General features: G+C 42.7%; 2 protein-coding genes across 3 annotated transcripts; one reads left to right on the top strand and one right to left on the bottom strand.

The window, feature by feature from the left end:
* Positions 1-1,549: 1,549 nt before the first annotated feature.
* On the bottom strand, positions 1,550-17,515 carry LOC111848593 (TNF receptor-associated factor 2-like). Its single transcript, XM_023820750.2, has 12 exons — positions 17,063-17,515; positions 11,828-12,043; positions 10,361-10,439; positions 9,826-9,924; positions 8,641-8,802; positions 8,194-8,268; positions 7,768-7,842; positions 6,381-6,701; positions 5,684-5,861; positions 4,693-4,841; positions 3,767-4,018; positions 1,550-2,298 (listed from the first exon to the last, which is right to left on the bottom strand). The coding sequence occupies exons 2-11, from the start codon at positions 12,007-12,009 to the stop codon at positions 3,797-3,799; spliced, it is 1,542 nt and encodes a 513-aa protein (XP_023676518.2). The 5' UTR covers positions 12,010-12,043; positions 17,063-17,515; the 3' UTR covers positions 1,550-2,298; positions 3,767-3,796.
* Positions 17,516-23,417: 5,902 nt separating this feature from the next.
* Positions 23,418-26,516, top strand: coq4 (coenzyme Q4 homolog (S. cerevisiae)). 2 transcript variants are annotated; one of them, XM_072708935.1, is made up of 7 exons: positions 23,418-23,460; positions 24,206-24,355; positions 24,926-25,022; positions 25,151-25,253; positions 25,361-25,490; positions 25,692-25,785; positions 25,966-26,516. In XM_072708935.1, exons 3-7 carry the CDS (start codon positions 24,928-24,930, stop codon positions 26,150-26,152), a joined length of 609 nt encoding a protein of 202 aa, XP_072565036.1. In that variant the 5' UTR covers positions 23,418-23,460; positions 24,206-24,355; positions 24,926-24,927; the 3' UTR covers positions 26,153-26,516. The 2 variants fall into 2 exon arrangements, with proteins under 2 accessions (XP_072565036.1, XP_023676425.2); XM_023820657.2 differs by having other exon boundaries at positions 23,429-23,602.
* Positions 26,517-27,667: the final 1,151 nt, after the last annotated feature.

The raw sequence follows: 27,667 nt of genomic DNA, 5'->3' as shown, positions 1-27,667 counted from the left end.
ACTGCGACAACACAATTGTCACTGCAAAGGTACGCTAACTTGTAATCAAGTTGCAAACAAATCTGTACAGCCTCGAACAAATTAGACTAAGGGGGGACATGGTCCAGGCATATTAGATTCTAACAGGTCTGGATGCAGCCAAATGGCTACTTCAATAAATTTCTTATGTTCAAGTTAAGTTATTAGTAATTATATGATGAAGTTAACTGTAATCCTGTAGACAGCCTTACAAATGCATAATAAATAATACATGGAATAATTTAACACCTCCTCTACCTGCCGTCCATATCCTTTTTTCCAAGTGGGAATCCGAAAAAATCTTATGTTGTGGTCCACCTTTCTGCCTTGTGATTTAGTATGACAGCCTTTCACACAGCACGAGTATCCCATCTTTCGAAGGATAAAGGCGGATGCAAACGCTTGCTCTTGAGTTATATACCTGCAAAATGGCGATTCGACCCAGAATACACTGCGACTTTAGCGAGTGTGACATCAACTGTCAAAGACCGATTGCAAACTAAGTCACAACAGACCGATTTCGTCTTGTCCAGTTCTCGTTAATTTATTACCACGTTTTGTACGTCTCTTCAGTCTTGGGCCTGCACTACAGAAACTTTCTGACTTGCAGATGCATTATAGATGAACAGTTCCTAAGTCATTGTTCCTATATCCTAAGACAGGAAACTGTATTTTACAATTCTTAACTTCCCAAATTCTTAAATAAACTCTCCTAGCTTCAGGATAAGTATACAGCAACGCTCATGTTAACATAGCGATAAACATTATATATATCGTGATCACGTTTTACTACAGTAGTCTGCCCGAATGATTTTCTTGTACGTACCTATACAATATGGCCAAGTTTAATTAATAAATTACGCAATCACAAATAATTCTTAAGAAATGATACAACAATGAAAAACATCTATCAAGGGATAATGAAGCAATGTGAAGCATGCTTTTTATAACCGTCGAAGGACGAAAGAACTATGAAAAAACACACTTAAAATTTTTCGGACCAAAGTAATCCGCGGATACGGAGGGACTACGTACTGTAATTCATTCCCACGATATATTAAAACGTGACCGCCACATATATACATATATATATATATATAATTTTATCGTTACGTCATGAGCGGAGCTACGTACATTTTCATTATGAATTAAATAATTTAGTTATAGCGAACAGTATGAGGGGAACACGGGAAGCTAGGACAGCTTAATTGTTACCCTAAAGTTAGGAGAGCATATTTAAGATTTTGGTAAATTATGATGTAATACAGCCCCAGGACGGAACAGAGAAAACGAAGTTATGAGAGTTTAATCGACTAGGCCAGATTGGTTATATTACAAACTAATTCAAAGCAGATCAATCAGATATTAGGTTTTGTTATAAAACATAACATTCATAAATAATCATTTAAATTACGTTTATTTATTGAATATTGTCAGAAAACACCCAACTGTTATTTCATTCTTAGGTAGCATAATTTACCCATATAGTTAAACTTTTTATGTTCAAACATCATACACGTTCAACATGATATTTATTATAATCGTTTATTAGACTGCAAACGTAAAATGTGTTTTTCACAAAAATTAATGCACAAGCAAGTGAGCTGTGTGGGGAGGAATTCAGCAGGTGGCCTTATGAAACATACGTGTGATATTGATTATACTGTGTAGTTTTCTTAATATGTAATGATTTCAGTTATGTATTTCGATATATATTAATATTATTCATATTAATGACTATATATTAATATTTAGAAGTTTGATGATTCAGAGGTCAGTGACTGCACACATCTAGGATTGTTGGTTCTTATTCCCAATCCTAGCTCTGTACTGAATTAGCACTTGGAAGCGTGTGTGCCCTGTGACAGACTGGCATCCAACCCAGGCTGTCCCCTACCCTGTGCCCTGCATGTCTGGCATCAGGCTCACTATGACCCTGTATAACAGTATTTCCCAATCAGGTCCTCAGGAGACCCACTGACAGGCCACGTTTTTGCTCCAAGAATGTCTGATGTGGCTCAGAGGAAGCAAAAACATGGACCGACTGGGTGTCCACGGACCGGATTGGGAAACACTGCTGTATTAGATAAGTGAGTGGTTTTAGATGATGGATAAATTGATGTATCTATATAAAAATTTGGATAAATCCATCCATCAAATTCATCCATCCTTATTCAAACTGCTTGTCCAGTAAAGGGTCTCAGGGGGCTGTAGACCATCCCAGGCAGCACAGTGCACAATGTATGGAAATATTCATCAAACACCTATCCATCGCAGGACCTGCAAAAGAATGAAAAACCATGCCAATTTGGATTTATAACTGCCTACAGAGTCCGTGCGTCTATTTGTGTATTATATCGATGTATATAACACACACACATACATGCATTATACATCTGTTATCCATCCATCCACCGCTGATCCGGCGTTGCGTCATGGGGGCAGTAGTGAGCAGGTTATGTAATACACCAATTTTTACAATTTATATGTAAATAATCAGGCTGCCACTGTGGTGCAGTGGTTAGTACTGTTGCCTCACCCTTCTGGAACCTGGGTTCCATGTGTGTGGAGTTTGCATGTTCTCCCCATGTTCTTGTGGGGTTTCCTTCATGTAATTCCGTTCCCCCCTCCCCCCACAGTCCAAAAACACGCTGAGGCTAATTGGGGTTGCCAAATTGCCCAGAGGTGTGTGTGGGTGAGTGAATAGTGTGAGTGTGCCCTGCGATGGATTGGCGCCCCATCCTGGGTTGTTCTCTGCCTTGTGCCCATAGCATCTGGGATAGACTCCAGCCCCCCTGCCACCATGAACAGGATAAGTGGTTTTAGAAAATGAATGAACGAATGTAATTAATGAAATATACACGTTTGATTCAAGGCAGAGAGAGAGTGCTGGTAAGTTCCACATGGAAAACTTTTGGATAATCTCTATACCACAAAGCAGCAGTAACCTGCTCTTGAAGCTTCATTATGGCTGCTAGCAGGCTGGCTAAGAAGTTAACAGGCTCCCTTCTGTCTTCCACAGAATTACACTCCGAATGGCAAGATTCACTCCTGCCAAAAAGAGCTGGAGGGATTTAAATATTTTGAACACACAGTAAGACTGCGCTGAGATGGTTTTCGGTCTTCATCTCAGTTCTCCTTAAGACTGACAAGCGCACAACCCAGTATCTATCGTTTCTTGTATTGCTGATATCCGCAAATACCATCGTCTGAGTTACACAAAACAGAACGGCCAGCGTGGCTTCAGTGCTCTCATATTTCTCTCCAGCACTTTTCTGTGTAGAATTATATATTGTCCTTGTCTTATCTTGAATAATTTATAGGCTTGATGAAAGGAGGGGAGACTGGGGACAGTTGTTGAACTGGGTCAACTGTTGAATGGACTTTTAACACACATCTACATCTATCCCGCGCTATACAAGCCTCCACTTCTGCAAGCTCCCAGCAACACCGCTGATGCTCATAGAACACGTCATAATAAAAGTACACAGATTAATGAGTAAATAGATACCAGATTCAATTCAAAAGGTCCCACTAGTCTCCACTAATAGCAATCATTCCAGTGAATGCCTGACCTGGCAAGCCACTGAGCCACAAAGCACTAAGGGGTACAGAAACAAGACAAATTACCACCAACATTAGTAAAACAGCGCAAAATAGTTAATCTCCAAAGAAACACATGTAGTCAAACAGCTTCCCTCTGCCGAAGAGCCATAAAATGCTGAATAACTCAGAAACTACCCCCTACCAACTAAGAAAATGTGATCATTGCTCCTCTTCATTGGAGGCTGGTGAGGTCCACAATGGCCTTGATGAATATAGTATCATCCTTGAGATAAACGCTCTTCCCACCAAGCTTTGCTATTGGGCAGAAAAGCGGACATCCACTGGCGATGTTCATCTCACTGATGGGCCTCTGGAACGACGTGGAGCTGACGTCAGGCCTGAAGGCATCGACAACATGCTCCCGGTTGCTCTGATCCAACAGCATCAGCGTTACCTTGCCAGTGAGACAGAAACTTGGTTATGAAAGACACTCCACGATTGATCACAATAATAATCCAGATGGCGATGGAATTATAAAGAGCTTTAAACATTGCACACTAAACAGGTCACAATTTTAAACATCTAGCATTTTAGAAGTGGGTCCTTGTTTACATAAACGCCTCTGTCATAAACGCCAGACTGTATGACACACTAATTTCCTGAAAGAGGCTGTGATATTCCCCCGAGATCCAGGGGAAAATGTTTACTATTGAGTAAAACATTGATTTCATAGGAAGAGGAAGCTGGCAAGGTCACATGTCCACACATGTGATGTCATCTTAAAGCCCTAACTGTCCTCTTTAAGGAACAAAACTTGGAGTGGTGTGGTGTGTATAGCATGAGAGATGTGAGCAAAGACACTAAGACAGCTCCTACAGAGGCCAAAATGAATTGCTGGATCTCAGGACTACATAAAACACTGTACTTTCTACAGTAAGCAGGTGATGCACTAAGGTAGGGGTGCAGGGAATCATGACCTCGTTTCCCTTGAGAGAAAAAAACAGTAGAGACAGTATGGAATGACAAGGAAGAGAGGGACAGGGGTTTGGGGCGGAGAGACCGAGCGTTCTTGCATCTGACTGTCTGCTGTTGTTCAGACAGTGGTCAGACGCAAGGGCTTCAATCTACCTTCTGGCTAAAGGGCCACTTGAGCAGGGCGTCATATTTTCCCCTCATCACCACAAAGAAGAGCGAGAGATGCGTCCCCCGGCCCGTCCCGTCGCCGTTCAGGTACAGCCGCATACACATTTTGTAGCCGTATTTACTGGAGTAAAATGCTGTAAGACAGACGACCATATTGGATGAGCGACTGGACTTTCGCAAGACGCTCAGCTCTGAATGCAGAAAGCAGACATCAGAAGGATCTCATGTGCTTTCCAGAATTCCCACCCTGATATACCGCAAAACCCACATGGAGAGAGAAAAAAAAAAAATTTGAAGCAATTGCAAACAGAGTCATATTAGGTTGTCAGTGTCTCCAAGAAGCCAGAGAGCTGGTGACCCAGCTGCAGGTGCATCAGTCACAGAATATGTTATATCATTCAATATTACGAAGAGGATAGTTCTGAAAAGACATGCATGTATTGAACACAGACAAAAATACACTTTGATCCCTCACAGAAACGGAGGCTTCTCTTGAATGGTCCCATATCCCACTGCACACAATTCAAGACGTTCATGACAGAATTCTGAGAAGGGCTGAGGCTGTTCTAAAAGCAAAGGGTGGTCCTGCTCCTAATTAGCTCTTTGGTATTCATATATGTTTAGGTGTTTATGTTATTGGTCCTTCTGCTGTATACCCCTTAGACCAGGAGTGGCCAATCATATCCACAAAGGACTAGTGTGTATGTAGGTTTTTGGGATAATCTTTAGGTCAGCTACTCAAACCCAGGTGTGAGGACTCTTCACCCAATCAGTGCCCTAATTAGTAATCTAATTAGGGATTTGCAGTGAAAAGCCACATACACAAAGGTCTTTTCTGGATTTGACTGGGCCTGATTGGGAAACACTGCCTTATAAGATCTCCTCGGAGTAGCAGCTGCCCCTCTCTTCACTCCTTGCCACGAGAATCCGAACTGGTACCCCCCCCGCCCCCCCTCCGAGGTGAGCTGACTCTGACCTGGAGAGAACATGGTGGGGGCGAAACCGCTCACCGCCTCCTCCCTGCGGCGGGAGAACTCTGTGATCTTCCAGACAAAGATGCCGTCGTAGGTGCAGACGGCGAGCTCGTGCAGCACCTGCTCCGCCTCGGCCAGCTGCAGGTCCCGCATGGCCAGCAAGCGCTCCAGCTGCTGCAGCTGCGCAGTGGGTGCCAGGAGAACCACAGGAAGCAGATCAGCCATCAGTCGCTTGCTTTCTTCTAGAACAGTGTTTCCCAAAGGCAGTTTCTCAAAGGCAGACTACCCAAAGGCAGTCTATGTTTTTGAGCTCATGGGAGTTTTACTTACACGAAAATATTTTGAGGGCAGAAGGAAGAACAGTTGGTTGATAGAGATAAAGAAATCGGATTGCAGAGGTCGTCGGGCCAGGCAACTAGAGGAGGCGGGACCAAGACGTCTGATTGGTTGGTCCTGCCTCCTCTAGTTGCTTGGACCCACCCCTTTTACAATCAGATTGGTTATTCCCCTGAATCAATCATCTTTCCTTCTGCCCTCAAAATATTTCTGAGTACGTAAAACTCCCATGAGCTGCTTTGACTCCGTCTGAGCTCGAGCGAGCAACAATGTGGACTGTCTGCGGGTCCCCGAGGACCGGATTGGGAAATACTGTTCTAGAAGAACTTTGTGCATGACAGAGTGTAGGGTGCAGGAATTTACCTTGTTCTTAAGGGTCTCGATCTGCTGCTGGTCCAGCCGTTGTTGACAGGTGAAAGCCTCCAAGGTGAAAGCACACCTCTCCACCTCCCTGTTCAGTACATACACAATGTTCTCCAGAGCAGCAACCTTAGGCTCCAGGTTGTTGTTCCGTCCCGCTTCCCCATCCACAGGTGCTCTATACAGGCCCAGTGCCACGCCTTCTTCACACTCTGCCGGGCCCGGGGCGTGCTGCTTCTGAAGCACGACCACCTTAGCCAGAAGGAGGCGCATGTGCTCCAAGACGTTGGCCTGCTCGTGGTTGCCTTGCGTCTCGTTCTCCAGCTACACACATAAGACACACAGTGAGACATAAGGCTCAGTGTGCAACCCCTTCATGTGGCCCCGTCTGGTCACAAGGGCCACAGACCCTCAGAAAACACAGAAAGCAGAGTGTTGGACAGGACATCGTAGGGTAGGGCAGGATGGGGGGGCAGACCATGGGCAGATCTAGACGTCATCATGACAGTGGAAGTGATCATGTGACGTGCAAAGCATTTTGTATTCCAGGAGTCCCTTTACAAGAACAAAAACAGCTTATGTCTGGAAACAGGGGGACTTCCACCCATTTGTAACTGTTCTCTTGTGTGTGGAAAGACAGACAATTCTGTGTTTCTGCACCAAATTTACATCCGCCAAGTGAAAGGAAATGTAGACGACTCAGTGGGGGGGGGGTGCAGAAGTGTATACATAGAAGAGCATGTATATAAACAGCATTCAAAAACAGAACTGGTAGCAGAACTGCGATCTGAAACAACGGCTGGATGTGCCCCTCTGTCTTGGTGTGCCTACTGCTGGGCTGGGCTTGAGCACTGTAACCTCACACCTTCAGGGTTGGGGGGGGGGGGGGGGGGAGGAGTCGCCGCACTGCTCTGCGTGTGTGCAGTTTGCATGTCCTTCCTGTGTTGCATGGGTCTCCACTTGCAGTCTAAAGACATGCAGTTTGAGTGACTGACGTCTCAAAATGGTCCATAGTGCATGTCTATGGATTATGTTTATATATATTTTTTTTTGACATTGTGGGGACCATTTTTCAGGTCCCCACAAAGATCTGTGGGAAAAAAAGATCAAAAAAGTAAAAATGCCAAAAGTCTCGTATTTAGTTTGGTTACTTATGGTTAAGGTTAGGGCTGGGTTGGGGTTAAGGACATCATGTTGGGATTAGAGTTTTCTCCATTTAAATGAATGCAGAGTCCCCACAAACATATAATTACATTCCTGTGTGTGTGTGTGTCCCAGGGTGCACCCCTGCCTCATGCCCAGTGCTGCGTCTGATAGGCTGAAGGCCTGCTCAGGATTAACCGGTAGAAATGTTAGTCCCGTGTGGACTGCTGTAGCCTGATATCCTCACCAAGGTTTCACAGCCCAGGGTGCTGAATTGACAGGCCTTCTGCTGCTTCCCGCAAGAATTCAAATGATCGGCAAACTGGGGGGAAAGAGGAAGAAAACAATGCTGACTGATTTAAAAAAAAAAATTAAAAAAAAAAAGGTAGGAATTCCCAGACACCTCTGCTTCCATGCCGCAGTCTTCCTAAGAAGCGTACTCATGTATATCCCCAAGCAGAAAAGGGCAGCATGGGCAGGCAGTGCGTTCACTATAAAGCTGATGACACTTATGTCACCATTGAGCTGAGCTTCTTTTCAGGAGCCCCCTGCTGATGCCTGTTTATACTGCTAAATGCTTAACTGGAGTGATTCAGGTTAAGCTGTTCTTGGCCGGGGGTCATCAGGGGACAACGGGGTCCCATTAGTCAAATTTGAAGTTGCAAGAACTGACCATTTCCCGGGGGATCTTCCTCTTGCCACAGGCCTCACAGTGAAGAGGGAACTTCTGACAAACGTTGTTGTGCCCCTGGGGAAGTGACAGAATGCGGTAAGTGACAGATATCACAATGCCATGACATCTGGCACATTAACAGGTGGTGTGTGTCCGTTACCAGTATCGCTGTGCATGGGACACATGCAGGTGCTACACCCCACCCCCACCCCCGAAGGACTTCTCAGAATCCGTCGCTTTCACCGTCATCATGAATCCATCATGAACCTTCTTTAGGGCTCACTGCAAACCTCCTGTTCATCAGTAAAAATGACTAGAGGGGCAGAGAGGGAGAAGGAGGAGGAGGAGAAGGAGGAGGAACCAAATGGGTAGAACAAGAAGAAGGAAAAGTAGTAGAAGAATGAGGAGGTGGAGGAGGTGAAGAAGGAGGAGGAGGAGAAGGGTCACCTTGATGTCCTTGGAGCTGAAGGTGGCCTTGCAGAACTTGCAGGTCACACTCCTCGCCTCACACTCCCTGTCGGCATGCCTGGCCATGTGGAGCCGTGGGACGAAGGCCTGGCAGGCCTCACACTGCACCTGCTCATGTTCACAGCGGCCCTCATGCTGTGCCTGCAAGCCCCAGGAAACACAGTGCAGGTCCATCACTGCCAAAGCTCACCTCGTCGCATCAGTGACCCCTCATCACTTTCAAAACTACAAAAACGAAGGACAAGGAATAAGGCAAAAACCAGCAGCTCTGTATTAAAGGACTTTATTAAAACAGTTAAATTCATGGTGCAGATACCATGTAACAGGACAGAACTCAGCAGGTTCAGTACAAAAGGTCTCACCAGATCAGGAATGATGCAGCCAAAACCAGCTCACAACCCCAAGCCTCATACAGAAACTGAGCCTCACAGCCACTCCAAAGAAATCACCTTCTCTTCCTCGGTCAGCACTAGCTAGTACATGAATACTTTCACGCCGAACAGCCATAATCTCCACTATCTTCTTGCAAGTTTTCCTTTAATGCAGAAATAATACACTTCTTTGGTTAATAAAACTACAAAAATATTCTACTACTACCCTATAAAGTGCCCAGAAAAGCAATCTAATACCCCATGTGCCTTATTTAAAATTACTAGCAGAACAATAGACAAGTTTTATCAGAACACTTGGATTCAAATGCTATTCAAAAGGCAAAGAGCTTTTCGGTACTTTCCTCTGATCAGTGATGTATCCTGTTTTAAATACAAACATCTGGTACTTTCCAAACCACTACATTTGTCAGGAATTCCCCTAGCCCTCAAATGGCTGAGCTACAGTCAAATTGTCACTCAGCCAGCAAGGCAGCGGTTGGAATGAGAAAACAAGCGAAATAAAGCTTGAACCAGTGGCTCTATTCAAACACATTAACGCTATGGTGGATGGAAATCAAATTTTCTTCATTAAAAACACACACACACACACACACACACCACAGTTAACATGGTAACCTTGCAAACACCCACGCACAAAGTACACATAGTAACTGTGCACCCGCCCACATACACAGCACAGACAGTAAATGTACACCCAGCCAAGCACAGAGTACACAGAGTAACCATACCCCCACATACAGTAACCGCCCCCACATACAGACTGTAAGCACACCTCATAGTCCTTAACAACCCCTCTCCATGGACAGCCTTCACTGGGGCACTGAGCTGGCAGGTTTTCAATCTCCCTCCGCGCAGCGTTGTCTGGAAAAGCCTTCAAAGAATAAATCAAACACCACATAAACCAGAGAGTAGATCATTCAGGATCGCACTGGAACTGTAAAGTGGAAAAAGGAGAAAAGGGCAGTGGTGGCTTAATGTGAATGTGCACTTGTAATTTAAAGATTGCAGATTTGAATCCCTGATCAGAAAGGCACCACTGAGGTACCCTGAGCAAGGTACCGCCCCCAAGTCCTGCTCCCCAGGTGCTGAATTAGCTGCCCCCTGCTATGTCACAATGTCACATATGGGTTAAAAGATGGTGGCCAGAGACAGCAGGAAAGGGAAGGAAGACAGAGCACTAATGACCATGAGAAGAGAAGGATAAAATAATGACGGAGGTGTGTGGTTTGGTGGCTGCCCAGAGTGCCACTGTGCAGGGTAAACGTGCCACATGAACTGGAGCGAGACATCAGACCCCACGGACTCACATCACTGGCGTTTATGATGGACAGCGGGTCTTCAAAGATCCCGTCTCGCTGGCATGCCTTGCAAGGCAGGGGGCCCAAGCTGGGGGAGCAAACAGGCACACTGTCATTGTCAGGGGTCACACGGGGGGCCCCGAGCTGAGACACTCACTTTCCTGTGTCACACGGGGGGGCCCCGAGCTGACACACTCACTTTCCTGTGTCACACGGGGGGGCCCCAGCTGACACACTCACTTTCCTGTGTCACACGGGGGGGCCCCAGCTGACACACTCACTTTCCTGTGTCACACGGGGGGGCCCCAGCTGACACACTCACTTTCCTGTGTCACACGGGGGGCCCCAGCTGACACACTCACTTTCCTGTGTCACATGGGGGGCCCCAGCTGACACACTCACTTTCCTGTGTCACACGGGGGGCCACGAGCTGACACACTCACTTTCCTGTGTCACACGGGGGGGCCCCGAGCTGACACTCACTTTCCTGTGTCACACGGGGGGGCCCTGAGCTGACACACTCACTTTCCTGTGTGTCACACGGGGGGCCCCAGCTGACACACTCACTGTCAGCAGAGGCTAACAAGACAAATGGAGAAGTTACCTATAAACAAAATGCTTTTATTAAAGCAGTTCATAGGAACATAAAGACTTCCATCTCCATCACTGTAAATATACAGTGTTTCTCACCTTATCTCATTTATTACAGCACACAGCAAAATATCCATGAAATGGGGCTGGGCAATAAAACAATAAAATGATAATTATTGTGATATTTTCCTCTTTATCAATATGGCAAATGCTCTATAAAAGGTCAATATAATCTCTATTTGTCAGAACTGGCAATGCAGCACAAGCACAGACACAGCCATAAACACACAAACAGGGGATTTATTGAACAAAAGAGAATGCAATAGGGGCAGACAGGCAGATGAAAGACATCACAGTCAGAGCAACAGGGCTCTCACTGGGAGAGCAGGTCAGTCCAAAGCAACCTGTTCAATAAGGGTAATTCAGTAAAATTCAATCCACACAGTAATAATCCACAGAGAATTCAGAAATGCTAGGGACTACAATTTTGAAATGTGAAATGCTGTTTGTCATGTTCTGGCAATAAAGAACAATTACTGTAAAACTACAGTTAACCATCTGGTTTCACTCATGAGCAAAAATCAGCCTTTAAATTGGAAATAATATGTTGACATTTATCATGATAATTGTCGATATCGACTGACATGAAAAATTTTATCACGGTAAAATATTTGGTCATATTACACAGTTCTGGCATCCAAAAATGATCACTCCGTACAGGTTTAGCATATTCTGCTTACTGGGTTATCACTATCTACACATACACACAAGTTGTTAGCTAAAGGCTGTTTCAGTCTGTGAAGACTTATTAGCTCATACCTATAAATTACTTGATAAATTTTTTTATGAAGCACATGGCAGCCATGTGACACTGACGCCTCGTACCTGGTGAGCTCACTGAAGCAGTTTCCGCAGAAACGGTGCCCACACCTCGCCTGGGAGGGCATCCTCAACACCCCCTCGCAGTGCTGGCACTGGTACTTGGTCTCCATGGAGACCATCAACACTGACTGGGGGATTCCCTGCATAGAGGAATCCAGGGAGCAGGAGAGCGAGGAGCTTGCCATACTCCTCCATGAACAGGGAGCGTGTCCGTGATACCTGCAGATGACAGCCCAGACAGCAATTAGCCAAAAGCGACTGAAAAACAACTAACCAGTTATGTCAGCACACAATAGCTATGGCTGGAATACAAACATACATACCAGTTGTAAAAGCTGCCAAGAGTATAAGATTTTTTTTATTGTATTTTTTTATATTAGCAATATCTGAAACTTGAGTACAACTGTAAATCAATCCATCATACAAATATAGGTAACACTTTACTTAATGGGGCACAAATACTTCAGTAGTAACTGAGTTATTACTGAAGTACAAAATATGAACAAATCATGAACAGTTGTCACGAGATGTGTCACAATGCATTAATGATGAACAAACATGAGATCAGTATTTCACTTATTCCTCACTTGTTCCTTCTGTGATTCCTTAGTAGTTCCTTCAGTAGTTTACAAAGGTTTACAGAATTAACAGATATAGTAAATATAGTAACTGCTTGAGATAATAGTACAACTTATTAATGATGAATTAACATGAGATCAGTATTTAAACAGACTTAGTTTGTGGTTAAGTAATAGCATAATACTACAATATTTGTACCCCGTCAAGTAAAGTTGCCCAAATCATATGTATAGCTGTACATGTCGCTTGGCGATATTTTGGGTTTATACCAAACATCAGCATGAACAATGCTATAAATGCATCATATACAGCAATAAGCCAAATCATTGGCCACACCCACGTGAAGTGAATAATGATGAGTATCCTGTAAAAACTGGGGGTCAAATCTGGAATATTTTATATGGTAAGCCAACGTTTGCACTTGTAGGCAATGTGCTGAATGCAAAAGAAATGGGCAGGGGTACATATCTGAGTGACAGACTGCATTATGTCATGCTGCTTATGGGGCTTTGTAACTGTGGATTGGACTTGTCTGTCCAACACATCCCACAGATGCCCGACACATACCTGGCCGTCAACATGATGCAACAGAAAACGGACATTGTAGGCCTTCGACGGTGGACTGGGCACTCTGACTGGACTCCGGCATATGCAGCAAGGGTCCACGCACTCATGACAAATTACTCCCGTGACCATCATCAAAATTGTGTTCCATTTGTGCCACAATAGCCCTTCTGTTGGTTTGTACCACACAGGATAGCCCTTGTTCACATTCCACATCAACGAGTCACCCAGTCAGTGGTTCATGACTTTTCCCTCCTCTGACCACTCTCAGGGGGTACTCAACACCATTTTGGAAATGCTCTGATCCAGCCATCTGGCCAAAATGATTCGGCTCTTGTCAAAGTCACTCAGATCTTTATCGTTGCCCATTTCTTCTGCATTCAACATGTGGACTACGAGTACCGAACCTTAGCTTTACCACTCGGTATATCCTAGACCTTGTCATGCACCATTTTTATGAGACGGTCAACATTATTCACTTCACGTCATAATGTACTTGATGTGTATATGATGCACAGCAACAGTTTAGAGAAGATGTTAACTTAAACTCGGGTATCTCTTGTTAAATTGTGTTCAACAGCATCAACGCCCTGCTTTGACATGTGGAGAATAAGATGGCATCAGGAATCTAAAGCTTGTGCTTTGAGATAGAATTTTTCCTACATCACAGGTATGTACTGTTACATCTTCATGGCTTAGGTAGAGTTCATTGGAAAGCTCGAAGAGGGAGCTTCCATAGTAAGCACAAGTTAAATTTGACTTTAAGTCTAAGTTTACTTTTTCAGTGTCAAACTAAATCTTACTTGTTTATAAAACATTCATCTGTTACTTGTTCCCCTTCATGAAATAAGCACCCCAAAAATTAAAAAACATCTAATATTTAGGATCAACTTAGGATCAGCAAGGACTGATGTCCAAGCAGAATACAATAAATACAGATTTCACCAACACTGCAGAAATACACATGAATACAGTAATGTGGAAAAAAACAACACTTTCAATTCTAAGGTTTTAGGCATCAGGACATAATGGAAAACCATCTGTTCTTTAGCAGATCTTAAAATTAGGTAAATACAACCTCAGATGAACAACAACATATTACACCATGTAATTATTTAACAAAAACAAAGCCAAAATGCATAAGTAGTACGTGAAAAATTAAACACACACTTGTTTCCATAGGAAGCCAGGTGTTTTGATTAATTGTTTGATTAATTGATCATCAGCAAGTGTGGCCAGCTCTATAAAAGCAGAAATTTTGGCAGCGTGCTGGTCCAGAGCATTCAGATGTATGCTAACACAATGCCAAGGTGGAAAGACATCAGCAATGACCTTAGAGAAGCAATTGTTGCTGTCCATCAATGTTACCTGAAGACTTCCAGTGATCTTCAAACCAGTGCCGCCTACCCAAAAGTGCCTTCGAAGCGCTCAAACTGGTCCACCACGAAGTGTGCAAAAAGTATGCACTAACGACGATACATAATTAAATCTTTCGGGAGCAGTGGTGGCCTAATGGTTAGGGAGGCACACCTGTAATTGAAAGATTGCTGGTTTGAATCCCTAACCAGCAAGGTACTGCTCCCTGGGTGCTAAATAAGAGCTGCTCACTGTTACGTCACAATGTCATATGGGTTAAATGCAGAGGACACATTTTTTTTGTTGTGCTATGGTGTGTCAACACTGATCAATCTTAATTATTATAAATCTGGGAAGGGTTATAAGGCCATTTCCAACCAATTTGAAGTCTATCATTCTACAGTGAGAATGATTATTCATAAGTGGAAAACGTTCAAGAAAAGTTGCCAATCTTTGCAGATTCACCCCAAGGTCTGACCGGGCGATGCTCAGAGAAATTGCAAAAAACCCAAGAGCTACATCTCAGACTGTACAAGCCTCAGTTAGCATGTTAAATGTTAAAGTTCATGACAGTACAATTAGAAAAACATTGAACCAGTATGGCTTGTTTGAAAGGGCTGCCACGAGCAAACCTCCTCTCTCTCTAAAAAGGACATGGCAGCATGGCTTAGGTTTGCAACGTTGCATCTGATTGCAAGACTTCCGGAACAATGTCCTTTGAACAGATGTGACCAGACGAGTGGAGATGTTTGGCCATAATGCACAGCGCCACGTTTGGTGAAAACCAAACACAGCATATCAGCACAAACACCTGATGCCAGCTGTCAAGCATAATGGTGGAAGGCTGATGATTTGGGCTTGTTTTGCAGCCACAGGACCTGGGCACCTTGCAGTCATTGAGTCGACCATGAACTCCTCTGTATATCAAAGCATTGTAGAGTCAAATGTGAGACCATCTGTCCAACAGCTAAAGCTTTGCCGAAACTGGGTCATGCAAGAGGACAATGATCCCAAGCAAACCAGCAAATCTACAACAGAATGGCTGAAAAAGAAAAGAACCAAGGTGCAGCAATGACCCCAAGTCCAGACCTCAACCCGACTGCAATGATGTGGCGATGCTCCACAAGGTGGCGATGCAGAGTTCCAGTAACAAATCATCAAGGCAGAAAAATTATTTCTTAATTCCTGAAAACACAGAATGGGAATTTCATGGCAAAATTGTTCATAAGGATCAGAGAATAATCTAATGAGCAGGTTCAGTTTACGAAAATCTAAAGTTCACATTTCACAGATATGAAGTGAACTACCATGTCCGTGTTAACAGATTAGATTCCTAAAGATAGAGAGCGACTTTGAAAACAAAGTTTGCAAAAATTTCCCACAATCTTACCAGGAAGTCATTAGTACGTCGTAATGGTCTTAATAGCTGAATTTGAAAGGGCTGAATTATCCCTGTGCAGCACAGTGTATCAGAGGGCTGGAGGCTTGAGTCCCACCTCTGTTCTCTGTATTTAGTTTGCATGTTCTCCCTGCATGCTATAAATCATGTGCTGGACTGGTATTCCATATATAGACTGTATAGTTCAAGATTGTCCCGATCCCATGTTACGAATAACTTAAAAAAATAAAAAATGGGAACCTAAAGCTGTCAATTTATTTATATAGCACATTTAAAACAACAGCAGGAGTGGTGTAACCAAACCGCTTTACATAAGACAACCATAAAACAATAAAATTACTAGCAATAAGTAATCAAAAAAGTCTAAAACAAAATACAGCTAATAATGTTAAAACGTAAATACAAAATGAGCCGCTCAGTTTCTTTAAAATGCATGACTGCATAGTTCAAGATTGTCCCGATCCCATGTTACGAATGACTGAAAAAAGAGAGACTAAAACTTTCATTAAAACCACTGAAGGAAACTTCAGAGGAAAATGGATAAATTGTTACGGTTCGATGTTTGAGGTACCGCATTCACAATGACATTTTATGGACCAGGCATTCCATGCTCGGCACTAGTTAGTTGAGGTTCATAAAAGCAGCGATGACTTAAATTCGGAGTTTCTGCTTTCATTTGGGAAAAAGCACGTGAATACCACCATTTTATACTGATGAAAGACAATACAAGTAATGTTGAAGCCTGAATGGTCGGTTAAAACACGGAAAACAAATAATAAAACAGTCGTTTTAACTGTTGAGCTGTAGTTGACATCTGTTGGGATTTAGGTTTTTTTACTTTTGCTTTAATAATATGCCTCTTTTCCGCATGTCCATGCATCCAAGATGTAGCGTGGCCAGGAGTATTTTAATAAGGCAGAAGCCTTTGAACTGGAACTGGTATCTTGATCTAACTAATCTAACATTATTTAACATGGTCCAAACAGAAAACATATCACTTATCCTACAGGTTGTACAAAACGGAAAAAAAGTATGATGGCGGGTGAATTAAAAGGAAAAGGCACTTTAAAAGGATCAACTACTTTTGTAATTGTGAAAACAAACAAATTCAAAGTGGTCAATACAGGAGTACACTTTCATCATTCAAATATCCTGCTTGCGCTGCTTCTAAAAATTTGTCGCAGGCTGAAATTGTGCCATGTTTTACTTTTGTCATTTCAAGCACAATGCATTTTGACAAAAACACGCAACAACAGCTTTTTGAAGGCTTTACCTGTTGTGATCATCACACATACCCAAACTTAAAATCGGCAAGTCTACTTTATATAATCATTACTCACCAGATGCAGCCGAGTCCCCTTTTTACCCCAAAGCCCGTGTCCTAGCAGCGTGCTCAGGCCGGCCGGTTCCTCTGGATTACTGGAGCGATGCTGCTGACGTCTTTATACTCCCGCATATAATGGCCGCAGCGCAACTTTACAATAAGGAAACAATGATTTGAAAAATCCCGCATTACAATTTAAAAAGTAAAATGTGGACTTTTCCATAATGATATCTCTGATGGAGTGGCATTCCGCCAAGGGAGCCAATTGCCTTGTAGCCTACTTCAAAAAAAAAAAAAAACACTTAAGAAACGAAACGGAATATATGAATATGGACGGATATGGTGACCCCACACCTGCCGGATTGGGGTCCGAATCCCACCTACGTTGTGCGCATGTGCCGCCCACTTTATGGGGGGGGTTTCCCGGGATTCTCCAGTTTCAATATAAAGCGAGCATGCCTATGGTTTCAGGTGTGCATTATAGGGACCAATTAAAATGTATTCTAAATGCTGACTCCATACACTTAATGTATCATTACATCCCACTATACACAACTAACAAGCATTGTCAACGGTGGTTGAATGGGTATTTCCTATGGCTTGCGCGGCGCAAGGACGGTTTCGAGCCGTGCCGAGTAAACACCACAAGCGCAGCGCCAGAGCGGTACAGCGCGGTACAACGCGCCGCTCGAGGAGCTTGTGCGAGCACCGCAGTCAAAGTTGAATTTTATTGAACTTTGACTACTGCGCGCTGTGACGAATTGTCGCGCGATCAATAGAAACAAGGCACCGAACCGGGCACAGATATATCAGGATGACTGACCGCCGGTGCAACAACAAAATGACGGGAGAGTGTTTTGAAAACCACGCACACTTTTCCCGCTGAAGCCCCGCAGCGAGCGCAGCGCATTGAGCGGACACCGCTGTTGTTTTTGACTGGATGCGCAAACCTCGCGGCGTGCACAATGCATGCCGCGTTTGGTCTGTGAAGCCCTTTAGGCTTTTCGTAGACGAAAGTGAAAGTAAAGTAGAGATGTATTCCGTTTTTTAGATTTATTTTGGTATGTTTCGGATTATAAATTTTTATAAGCTGCCGAATCGAAAAAAAGCTTTTCAGAGTAGCTTATGGCTCGTTGCACCGTGTCTATTTTTCCTGTGGCCACTTGTGTCTCCGTGAAGATTCTCACTAGCTGTTTTACCGCTGTCTATGTAACGCCATATTATTAAAAAAAATAAAAATATCTACAAATGAAGAAATAAATATTTCAATAATTAATTAAATGTCTTTTTCTTTTTAAATAATTCCATAAAAGGTATTATATTTCATAACAACATTTGTCTTCTATTTAGGCGTTTAAATTGAATTTCATAATAAGACATTAGTCATTCTAAAATATTATTTCACATAGGTCTAATGCAAATGTGATAAAAAAAAAAAGTCGTCAAGACCGGAGTGGGACTGAATTTGTTACCGGGAGTTCAAGCCCCCGGACAGCCCAATATAAAACTATATAAACAATTGCATATATTTTATTAACATATCCATTACCTAGGCCAGGGGTATTCAACTAAAATTTAAAGAGGTCCAGTTAGAGAAAATTTCTTGAAGCAAAGGTACGGGCTATCATAATGTCTAACTATTTAGTGTGATATATATTTAAGTAGCCTATTAGTTGCATCAACATTGCATTTAATCAGTACCTGACTGTCAAATCAAATTAATTAAGTACAATTCAAAAACGTTTTGACAATATTTATTGTCACGTGACATAGAACTTCGGCCAGCTGACTGGAGTGAGATTTTCAGTTCAAGATGTCTGCACACACATGTGACAATTCTTACCTTGTAAATAGTATGTTTTTGTATTTAACCGTGTAAATACACCTTTGACGTAGCTAATTTTAGGTTTTATAATGGAATAATATAGATTTGCCGTAAGATTTCCGGTGTGAGTCTGAAAGCGTGAGTGTCATGCCAGATGCTTGAGATTTGGCAGTCATGAAAACGTACATTTTTTGTTTCACCTTAGTTTATTTATATAACAGATAACATAATTTTATACATATGTAAAAAAGCAGAAACTTCAACGAACATGAAATAAACAATAAACTACGTCTATTTATCCAACATGTTAAATAATACATACTGTATTTAAAAACTTTTCAGCTGTATGATTTCAGGACAGACCAGACACTCTGTTAGGAACATTACGGGTTTTTGGTTGCGGGTTTTAGCTTTGCTGCTGCTATTAACACTAATGGCACATTAGCGCAATCAAAGGGCTGCATGAGACGAACTACGTCTAGCTTGGCGGTTAAAGGTGTTTGATGTTCATTGGCGTGGGAAATGGTGGTTCTACTGCTAAACCACTACCGAAAAGACCACAAAAGCTCTGCCGGTTAAAATAGAAGCATCAGGTTTTAAATAATAATGTTTTGGCTATCGGTCCGGGTCCGTATAGGACAACTTCTGGGTCCGGACCCGGACCGCTGTCCGCCTGTTAGTGACCTCTGACCTAGGCTATTGAAAGCATGTTCTTACCTACACGCTTTCATTATAGGTTTATGTAATTTTAACAGGCATTTCACCAATTAAAATGAATTAAAAATGTACATTTTCAGGGTTGCCAACTCTGACGCACTTGACATGACACTCATGCCTCGGGGCAGCAAACCCTACAGACTATTTACAAGGTAACAAAATAGTTACATACATGTAAATGCATGTGCAGATACATGGTCCAGTCCCATCCTCCAGAAATGGCCATCCATCTACCGCAGCCAGGTGTTACGTGGGCGTCCCCTTGACCTGGTCCAGCCGCTCGGATCCTCAACAATGATTGATGCTATAATTGATGCTCCCTCACAATGCAGGCAACACAAAGTCAAACCAGCCCTTTCCAGCGCGCACTTCATAGTGTACACTTCGTAGTGCGCACTTTGTAGTGTACTCGTCGTAGTGCGTCGTAGTGCGCAATACGAAATGTGCACTTCATAGTGTACACTTCGTGTGCACTCGATAGGAAATGACTTAGTAAGCCCTTTCCAGTGCGCACTTCGTAGTGTACACTTCGTAGTGTGCACTGGAAAGGGCATACTCAGTCCTTTCCTATCGAGTGCACTACGAAGTGCACACTATGAAGTGCGCACTACGACGTGTGCACTATGAAGTGTGCACTAAGAAGTGTGCACTGGAAACGGCATACTCAGTCCTTTACTATTTAGTGCACACGAAGGGTACACTGCGAAGTGCGCACTGTAAAGGGCATACTCAGTCCTTTCCTATCGAGTGCACTACGAAGTGGTCCCCATAAGGGAAAAAAACGGATATTTATCACGTTATGGGATAGGTAAACCCGCTCGGGTAAACTGCTGCTGCTGCAGGGGGGTCAGACCCACCCCCTCCTCCTCACATTCCTAGCTCCAACTTTCTCATTTTCACAGAGTTTCTTTCAGACTCTCGCAACACAGGGATAAGCTCCAACATCGCTCTCAGAATCTCCAAGTCCTTTGCAGAATGTCCAAAGTCCTTATCCGCAACATTTACACGCTCCGGACCGACTGGGACCTTCCCACAGTACCACACCACAGGCAGCCCCAGCGCACGCTCACACTCCATCAGGTAACCAACCTGCTCAGCTCCGCGCTCAGCTCCGTGCTCAACACCGTCAGCCATCACCCTCATAGCACGGGGCTATTCCAACAAATCACACTCATAAGCACAAAATTCACTGAAACTTCATTTCAGTCTCCGCACTAGTCAAAATAAAATAAATAATAAAAAAAAAAACCCACTCCACAATAAATTTCACACCCCCTCTCACAACATATGGAAATAATTAACAACACCATTAGTTGTGACATCACCTGGCTCCACCCCAACCCCGCCCCCCCAGTGAGCTCTTGACCCCTAACCTTTTGACCTTTAGGTCATAAATCTTTTTGAAAGAAGCGGCACTATCTCTCTCTCTCTTGAGCAAAGGAGACTAAGGGGGGACATGATCCAGGTATATAAGATTCTAACGGGTCTGGATGCTGCTCAGTCAAATGGCTATTTCAATATTAGTTTAAATACTATAACTCATGGCCATAAGTGGAAATTAGCAGGAGAACATTTTAAAATGAATTTGAGGAAGCACTTCTTTACACAGCATGTAGTTAGAGTATGAAATAGTCTTAAGCTAAAACCCTGGGTTCCTTTAAATCAGAGCTAGATAAGATTTTAACAACCCTGAGCTATTAGTTAAGTTCTCCCCAAACGAGCCTGATGGGCCGAATGGCCTCCTCTCCTTTGTAAATTTCTTATGTTCTTATGTCTTTGTAGGCTGACATCTCTACCTACAGCGGCCGCTACGTCTGGCATTAAAACGCAGATTTTATTTTTTATTGTAATTTTTTAGACGAGGTTGATTGAATCGACATTAAACGGGGGATACCTAAATTTTCTTGTATGAAAACCATGGTTCGAATGTAGTGGAATTAATGTGTATGTGTCTGTGTATGTATTATCTCAATCTTATTTTCAGAAGCACCCAAACATAGAGCCTTGTTTATAATTTTCTAAATTCTTCTATAAAGTTGACCAGAACATCTATGCATTTTCACTGGATATACCACAGCGGCCTCGAGGACTTTATATCCGAATTCAGCAGCTGCATTCTTCGAAGGATACGGTCTGTTTAGCCTCTGCATAGTCTTTGTAGGCTGAATACTTTGTGGGATCGCGAAATGAATCTTGGGATCTCGACAAATGAATAACGCATTTCTAAGCTGCATTTGAAGGAGCCAGTGAAGTGGGACAGCCTTGTCGCGCCACTGTGACGTATATGACTTCGAATCCAGCCTTAGAAGGATGCAGTCCCTTTAGACAATTGGAGTCCAATCACTCTATTAAATAATGACTATAAGATATTGGCATTGATATTAGTTGGATGGCTTAAGTTAACTTTAAATTCAATAATTGAGGAAACACATTCAGGCTTTATGAAGAATAGACATATATCAAATAACATAAGATTTTGGTTTTGGATATTATAGATTACCCAGAAGTTTTTAATGATAATGATTTTATTCTTTTTGTTGATTTCTATAAGGCATTTGACTCTCTGGAACATCAGTTTATTTTTGATACACTGAAGAATTTTGGTTTTGGAAATTACTTTTTGGGGGCTATCAAAACTCTTTATAATAATAATAACAGCTCTGTAAAACATGTAAGGGGTACCTCCCAAAGATTTGACATATCTAGAGGAATCAGACAGGGTTGTCCAGTTTCTCCATACCTTTTTTTGTTAGTCAACTTCTTGCTTACCATATAAAGGCTAGTACTTTAAATGGCCTCTCAATATTGGGCAGAGAATTAATCATAACTCAATCAGCTGATAATACTACTATTTTTTTACAGGATGAGAAGGAAATTCCTCTAGCGATTGACGTCATACATGAATTCTCCAGAGCTTCTGGAGTATCTTTGAATTTGACTAAATGTGAACTTCTGGTTATCAAAGACTGTTCTGAATCGTATTATTGTAACATTCCAGTTAAGACAGATATTGTTTATTTAGGAGTTACTATCACTAAAGACAAATATAGAAGAGGCTCCTTAAACTTTAATCCTGTTATTCAAAAACCTAAAAAAATGACTGAATCAGTGGCTATTGAGGGACCTGTCATTAAAGGGTTAGGGTCCTATAGTTTCAAAGGCAGAAGGAATCTCACGTTTAACAGTAATGCATGTAAAGAAATTGACATAGATTGTACATTTTGCAACGATTGTTGAGAGACAATTTATTTTGGAAATTCCCTTATGTCATTTCTTTTTGGCAAAATGTTTGTAATTTTATTTCTTGTCTATTGTCTATTATGATTGATTTTGCTCTTTTGTGGAGACATGTATTATTTGGGATCATTAAGAATCGTCACAGTCCACATCAGTACTTGATAAATCTCATTCTCTTATTAGCCAAGTTTCACATTCATAAAAGTAAATGTCTTCATAGGAAACCCTCTTTTGCTTCTCTTCAGTTAGAATTGAATCATTATATAAATTCAATTAGACCTTCTTTAAGTAAAAAACCTGAAAAAACTATAAGAATATGTGATTTATTCAAAGTATTTGTATAGATTTGTATATAGCACCCCCTAGCATGTTTATTACCATATTACTGTATAATATATATTATTGTATATTTTATTTTTATCATTGCTCTGTATTGTAACAGTTTAAATAAAAATAAATAGGCCTAAATACATTTTTTAAAAGGATGCAGTCTCTGAATTCGGACACAGCCTATAGGTGAATGGGTGGATGGAAAGCCTCACTGAAGAAACACGTTTGAGCTTTCTGGCTCGCCGTAGCAGAGCCGGATGTGACGTCCAGTAAAGTCACACCGCTTATAGATCATATTACTGCCAGTACGTTTTGTGTCCTTCACCGGTATCGATCGTTTCTTTTTGTTTCTCTCGCTCTAGACTATGTCTGTGACATTGCTAAAGTTTTGTTTGAAATGCCCGGTGCGAAGTGTAATTCGGGTTTCGATGTGCGCTATGTGCACAGGTATGGTTCTGCGTTGCTGTATCTTCTATTTGGGCAGACCTAAATTATACCTGTATCCGGCTCGGTCTTCATTAAGTTAAACATTTCAAACAGGTTGACTGCATTTCTCAGGTTTCTTTGCGTTGATGGTCTCATTATTGTATTTTTCGTATTATTCTCTGGTGGTCTGTGAGGTTTTTATTCCCACGAAGTATAACCCTGTGCCAGATTCTAAGAGTAGAGATCATCGTTTTCTGGTTTTGGGTCATAATTTGTTGTGTTACCTCTCTGGAGGGTGAATTGACTCTGAGTTGAACTTGTATCTGCTGCTGTTCCTTTACTATATATTCTACATATATATACCATTTTTTTTTCTTCCAGATAACTCTATATCTACATATTGATATTTATATTTATTCTGCATAAATGCTTGTGCTGTCTTCTTACCCTGTGTTGAATTACCCAGTCTGCAGGAAACATGTCAGTATTTCATTGTACTGAGTATTTGTACTAGTGCAAAATGACAGTAAATGTTTTGAATCCCTGAATCCTTTCAGTCCTATGTGCCGTCTTTCTGTCTCTGTGACCCAAATCACTCATGCTTTTCTTATGTGCCTCTGACAGCACAGGGTGGGCCTCAGGAACACCTTGGCTGGACTACCGACAGCCGTTATGGCCCCCTGTACAGGGGCCACATCCACACTAACCCCATCCAGAAAGCCCTGCTGGCGGTGGGCTCAGGACTGGCTGCTCTTCAGAACCCGTACAGACATGGTGAGTCCAGCATGTGTGCTGAAAGTGTGTCAGACTCCCACCCCCTCTGTTAAGCAACTGTGACAGGAAAAAGAATCACACCTATTTTTTGGTCATGTAAAGGAAGTTGGGCAGCTTCTGTGTGGTGACCATCTAAAATATATTCTAAATATCCATGTCTGCTAACAGAGTCAGGATGGTATTGGAAGACTTTCAAAGGGATTTTGGCTCAACTGTGATAATTCATTAAAATAATACTTTTGACGTATAATGCATGTCATTTGGAGGTCAGTATTGATGGATTTTTTTTCCAATTCATTACTTCTCTTACTAATACTCAACATGTTTAGTTCCTGGTTCACTTCATTTTGAATAAAACACTGACAGCAATTATAGTTCCAAACAACTTTAGAAATAAAAAGGTGTCTTACAGTGCAACTGTAAACTAGCTTTTAATTCTAGATAGAGTAATATTTCAAATAAACAACAAGAATAAAGCAACACACTCTAGCTGATGTCCATCAGTCTTTCATGCACGGTGCGCTGTAGATATCTCCTGCATTTCTCCTTGTCCCTCTGCTCTCCTTCCAGATATGGTGGCAGTATTGGGGGAGACCACTGGCCACCTGGCCCTGCTGAGGTTGCGAGAGCGTATGAGAGCTGATCCTGAGGGCAGCACTGTCCTCCAGTAAGCAACCTGCTGCCGTCAGATTTGCAGTGTGAAGAGGAACAGGGCGGCCCTCATATCGGCTCATTCTGACACCATGGAGAAAAACAAAACAAAACCATAAAAACCTGACACCCTCTGTTTCCAAGGGAGCGCCCCCAGATTCGCCACTGCACTCTGGATTTGCCTACACTGGCAGCCCTGCCAGATGGCTCTCTGGGACGGGAGTACCTTCGCTTCCTGACTGCCAACGTGAGTGTGAGCGGATGAGTGTGTGCCCTGTGATAGGGGTCTTGCTGGGTTCTGTCCTTGCATTCGTCTGCGTAACCTTGGCCTTTTACTCTTCTGCTGTGTGTCAGCGTGTCACCCCAGACTCTCGGGCCCAGGTCAAGTTCGTTGATGACGAGGAGCTGGCCTTTGTGATGCTGCGTTACAGGGAGGTACACGACCTTCTGCACACGCTGCTGGGCATGCCGACTAACATGCTGGGTAGGTCTCATGCAGTGTGACACAATGCTTCCTGCAGTGTGACAGTGTGACATCCTCCTATTGTGTGACAGGACTACATCCTCCTATGTGCAGTGTGACAGCATGACATCTCCCTCTATGCACGGTTACAGTGTGACAAATGTTCCTGCAGGCTGTGAGCTGTGTAATCTGGCTCAAACCGAGTAATTCGCCCCCTTTTAGGCGAGGTGGCAGTGAAGTGTTTTGAAGCTGTCCAGACTGGCCTGCCCATGTGCATTCTGGGAGCTGCTCTAGGACCTCTTCGTCTATCTGCCAGGTACACCCCTTAGATGTCACATTTCAACAGTGAAGGCATTAAATTCATGGATATTGAGCCATGCTTTATCTTTCGGCCGTACATAAAGCGACTGGCTAACCCTGGGCCGCAGAAACAGCTGGGCGTTGCAAGTCCTTTAAAACACTCTTCCCGATTGCTCCGCTCGCATGTGTCTTGCAGCCGTCTCCAGCTGCTGCTGACCTCCCTGGGCCCCTGGGCCCTCCGCAATGGCCAGCGTGCCCGCTGCGTGCTGAGCATCTACTATGAGCACCGCTGGGAGCAGAGTCTGGAGTCGCTAAGAGAGGAGCTGGACATCGAGCCCCCCCCGGTCACGCTGAGCACGACCAAGAAGACCGCAGGGCACTGACAGTGCAAGAGCCACGGCTTGGCTGATGCTAACCCTAAGCCTCCTGGCAGCGCCGGTGAGGGGCTCCCCTGTCCGTTCAGGGGGGGCTGCAACCCTGTGGTGCGATTCCTGCAGTCCCAGTAGTCCTGAGCTGAAATGGGGCATGAGCCTTCATTCAGTGTGTGTGTATGCATCAGCTGGACGTGAGGGCCGTAGGGAATGAGCGACCGGAACGGTGATTAGCTGACTGATTTACCTCTCTGATCACTGACTCGACACTTCCATCTGGAGACGATTTGCAAACATCACTTCACCAATAAGTGACATAGTTCTTTAATGTAATATGTAATAAAATTGTCAATAAAGCACGACCACCTAAAAATTACTTGCTTATTTTTATTTTTTTTGAAAGATCACCAGTTTATTCTTACAGTCCTCTGCATAAATACATCACCGTGGCCTATACTAAATATATGTATGTGGGAAAAATTGGTGGATTGTTCTCCCAGCCATTTACTAACTAACTGAATGTTCTTGGACTGAACAGAGTTTGCATGACGTACGGAGAACATGGTTCACACCAGCAATGACAGTATGTGAACTGCCAACCTCACGTATGACTTACAAACATGTGACAATGCAAATGCACTGATACAATCACCCACACCAAATTTCCTCAACAAGCCATTACAAATCAAGTTAACTATATTCTGGATAGTTTTAACTAATACTTAATTCAGAACTTTTTGAAAATGGCTTTACTCCAAATATGATGAAGACTGTAACCTATTTCTGTGAATTTTGAAATAGAGGGAAAGAAGTCCTGCTGTAGCCTCACTCGCTGCACTTTATCAACAGTTTTATGATACTGAAGCAGCGTCCGAGATCGCCAACATTATCGAAAATAAAATGTAAATACTGCCACCTACTGAGGGAATTGTACCATAAGATTTTGGATTATGCTTATATTTCCACATCCGAAGCAAAACAGAGCATTTAAGACAATGATTTTCAAAGCAGCTGAAAGTAATAGTATAAGTCATCAAAGATTTTGTCACAGAACAAATAGGGGGTGTACTTTTTATGCTAATTTCAGATATGCACATGTGTATCACTGCATTTGCACTGTCACGTGTGTGAATCATGCATAGAAACCTATAGTTTCTGAATGACACCTTTTCAGGCTATATTGATAGTATAATTCCTTATTAATACATTATTGAAAAACAAATTGCTTTTTTTAATCATTCTTGGTTTGAACACGGAATTCTTCTGGTCATGCAGTTGTTGATTTCAGAAGGTCATTTATTAACATGGTGAATTTCTTGAAATATTTCAGGTGCTCATTAAGCCTAAGGAATGCGCTGTTGTGTTTGATGAGACCCACAGTGGTGTTTTATCCCTTTTGAGGATTTCCTGTTTGATTTGTATTTATATGACACATTTTGAACGCATCTTTACTAGGAACAAGGATATAGTGAAAGATAAAGTTAATAAAGTTATTGGAGATATTCTTTGCTATGTTACATTCAATGC

This window comes from Paramormyrops kingsleyae, chromosome 2 (genome assembly GCF_048594095.1).
Source record: "Paramormyrops kingsleyae isolate MSU_618 chromosome 2, PKINGS_0.4, whole genome shotgun sequence".
Taxonomy (NCBI): Eukaryota; Metazoa; Chordata; class Actinopteri; order Osteoglossiformes; family Mormyridae; genus Paramormyrops; species Paramormyrops kingsleyae.
The sequence above is the reverse complement of the archived record's forward strand: the minus strand, read 5'-3'. Positions and strand labels throughout refer to the sequence as shown.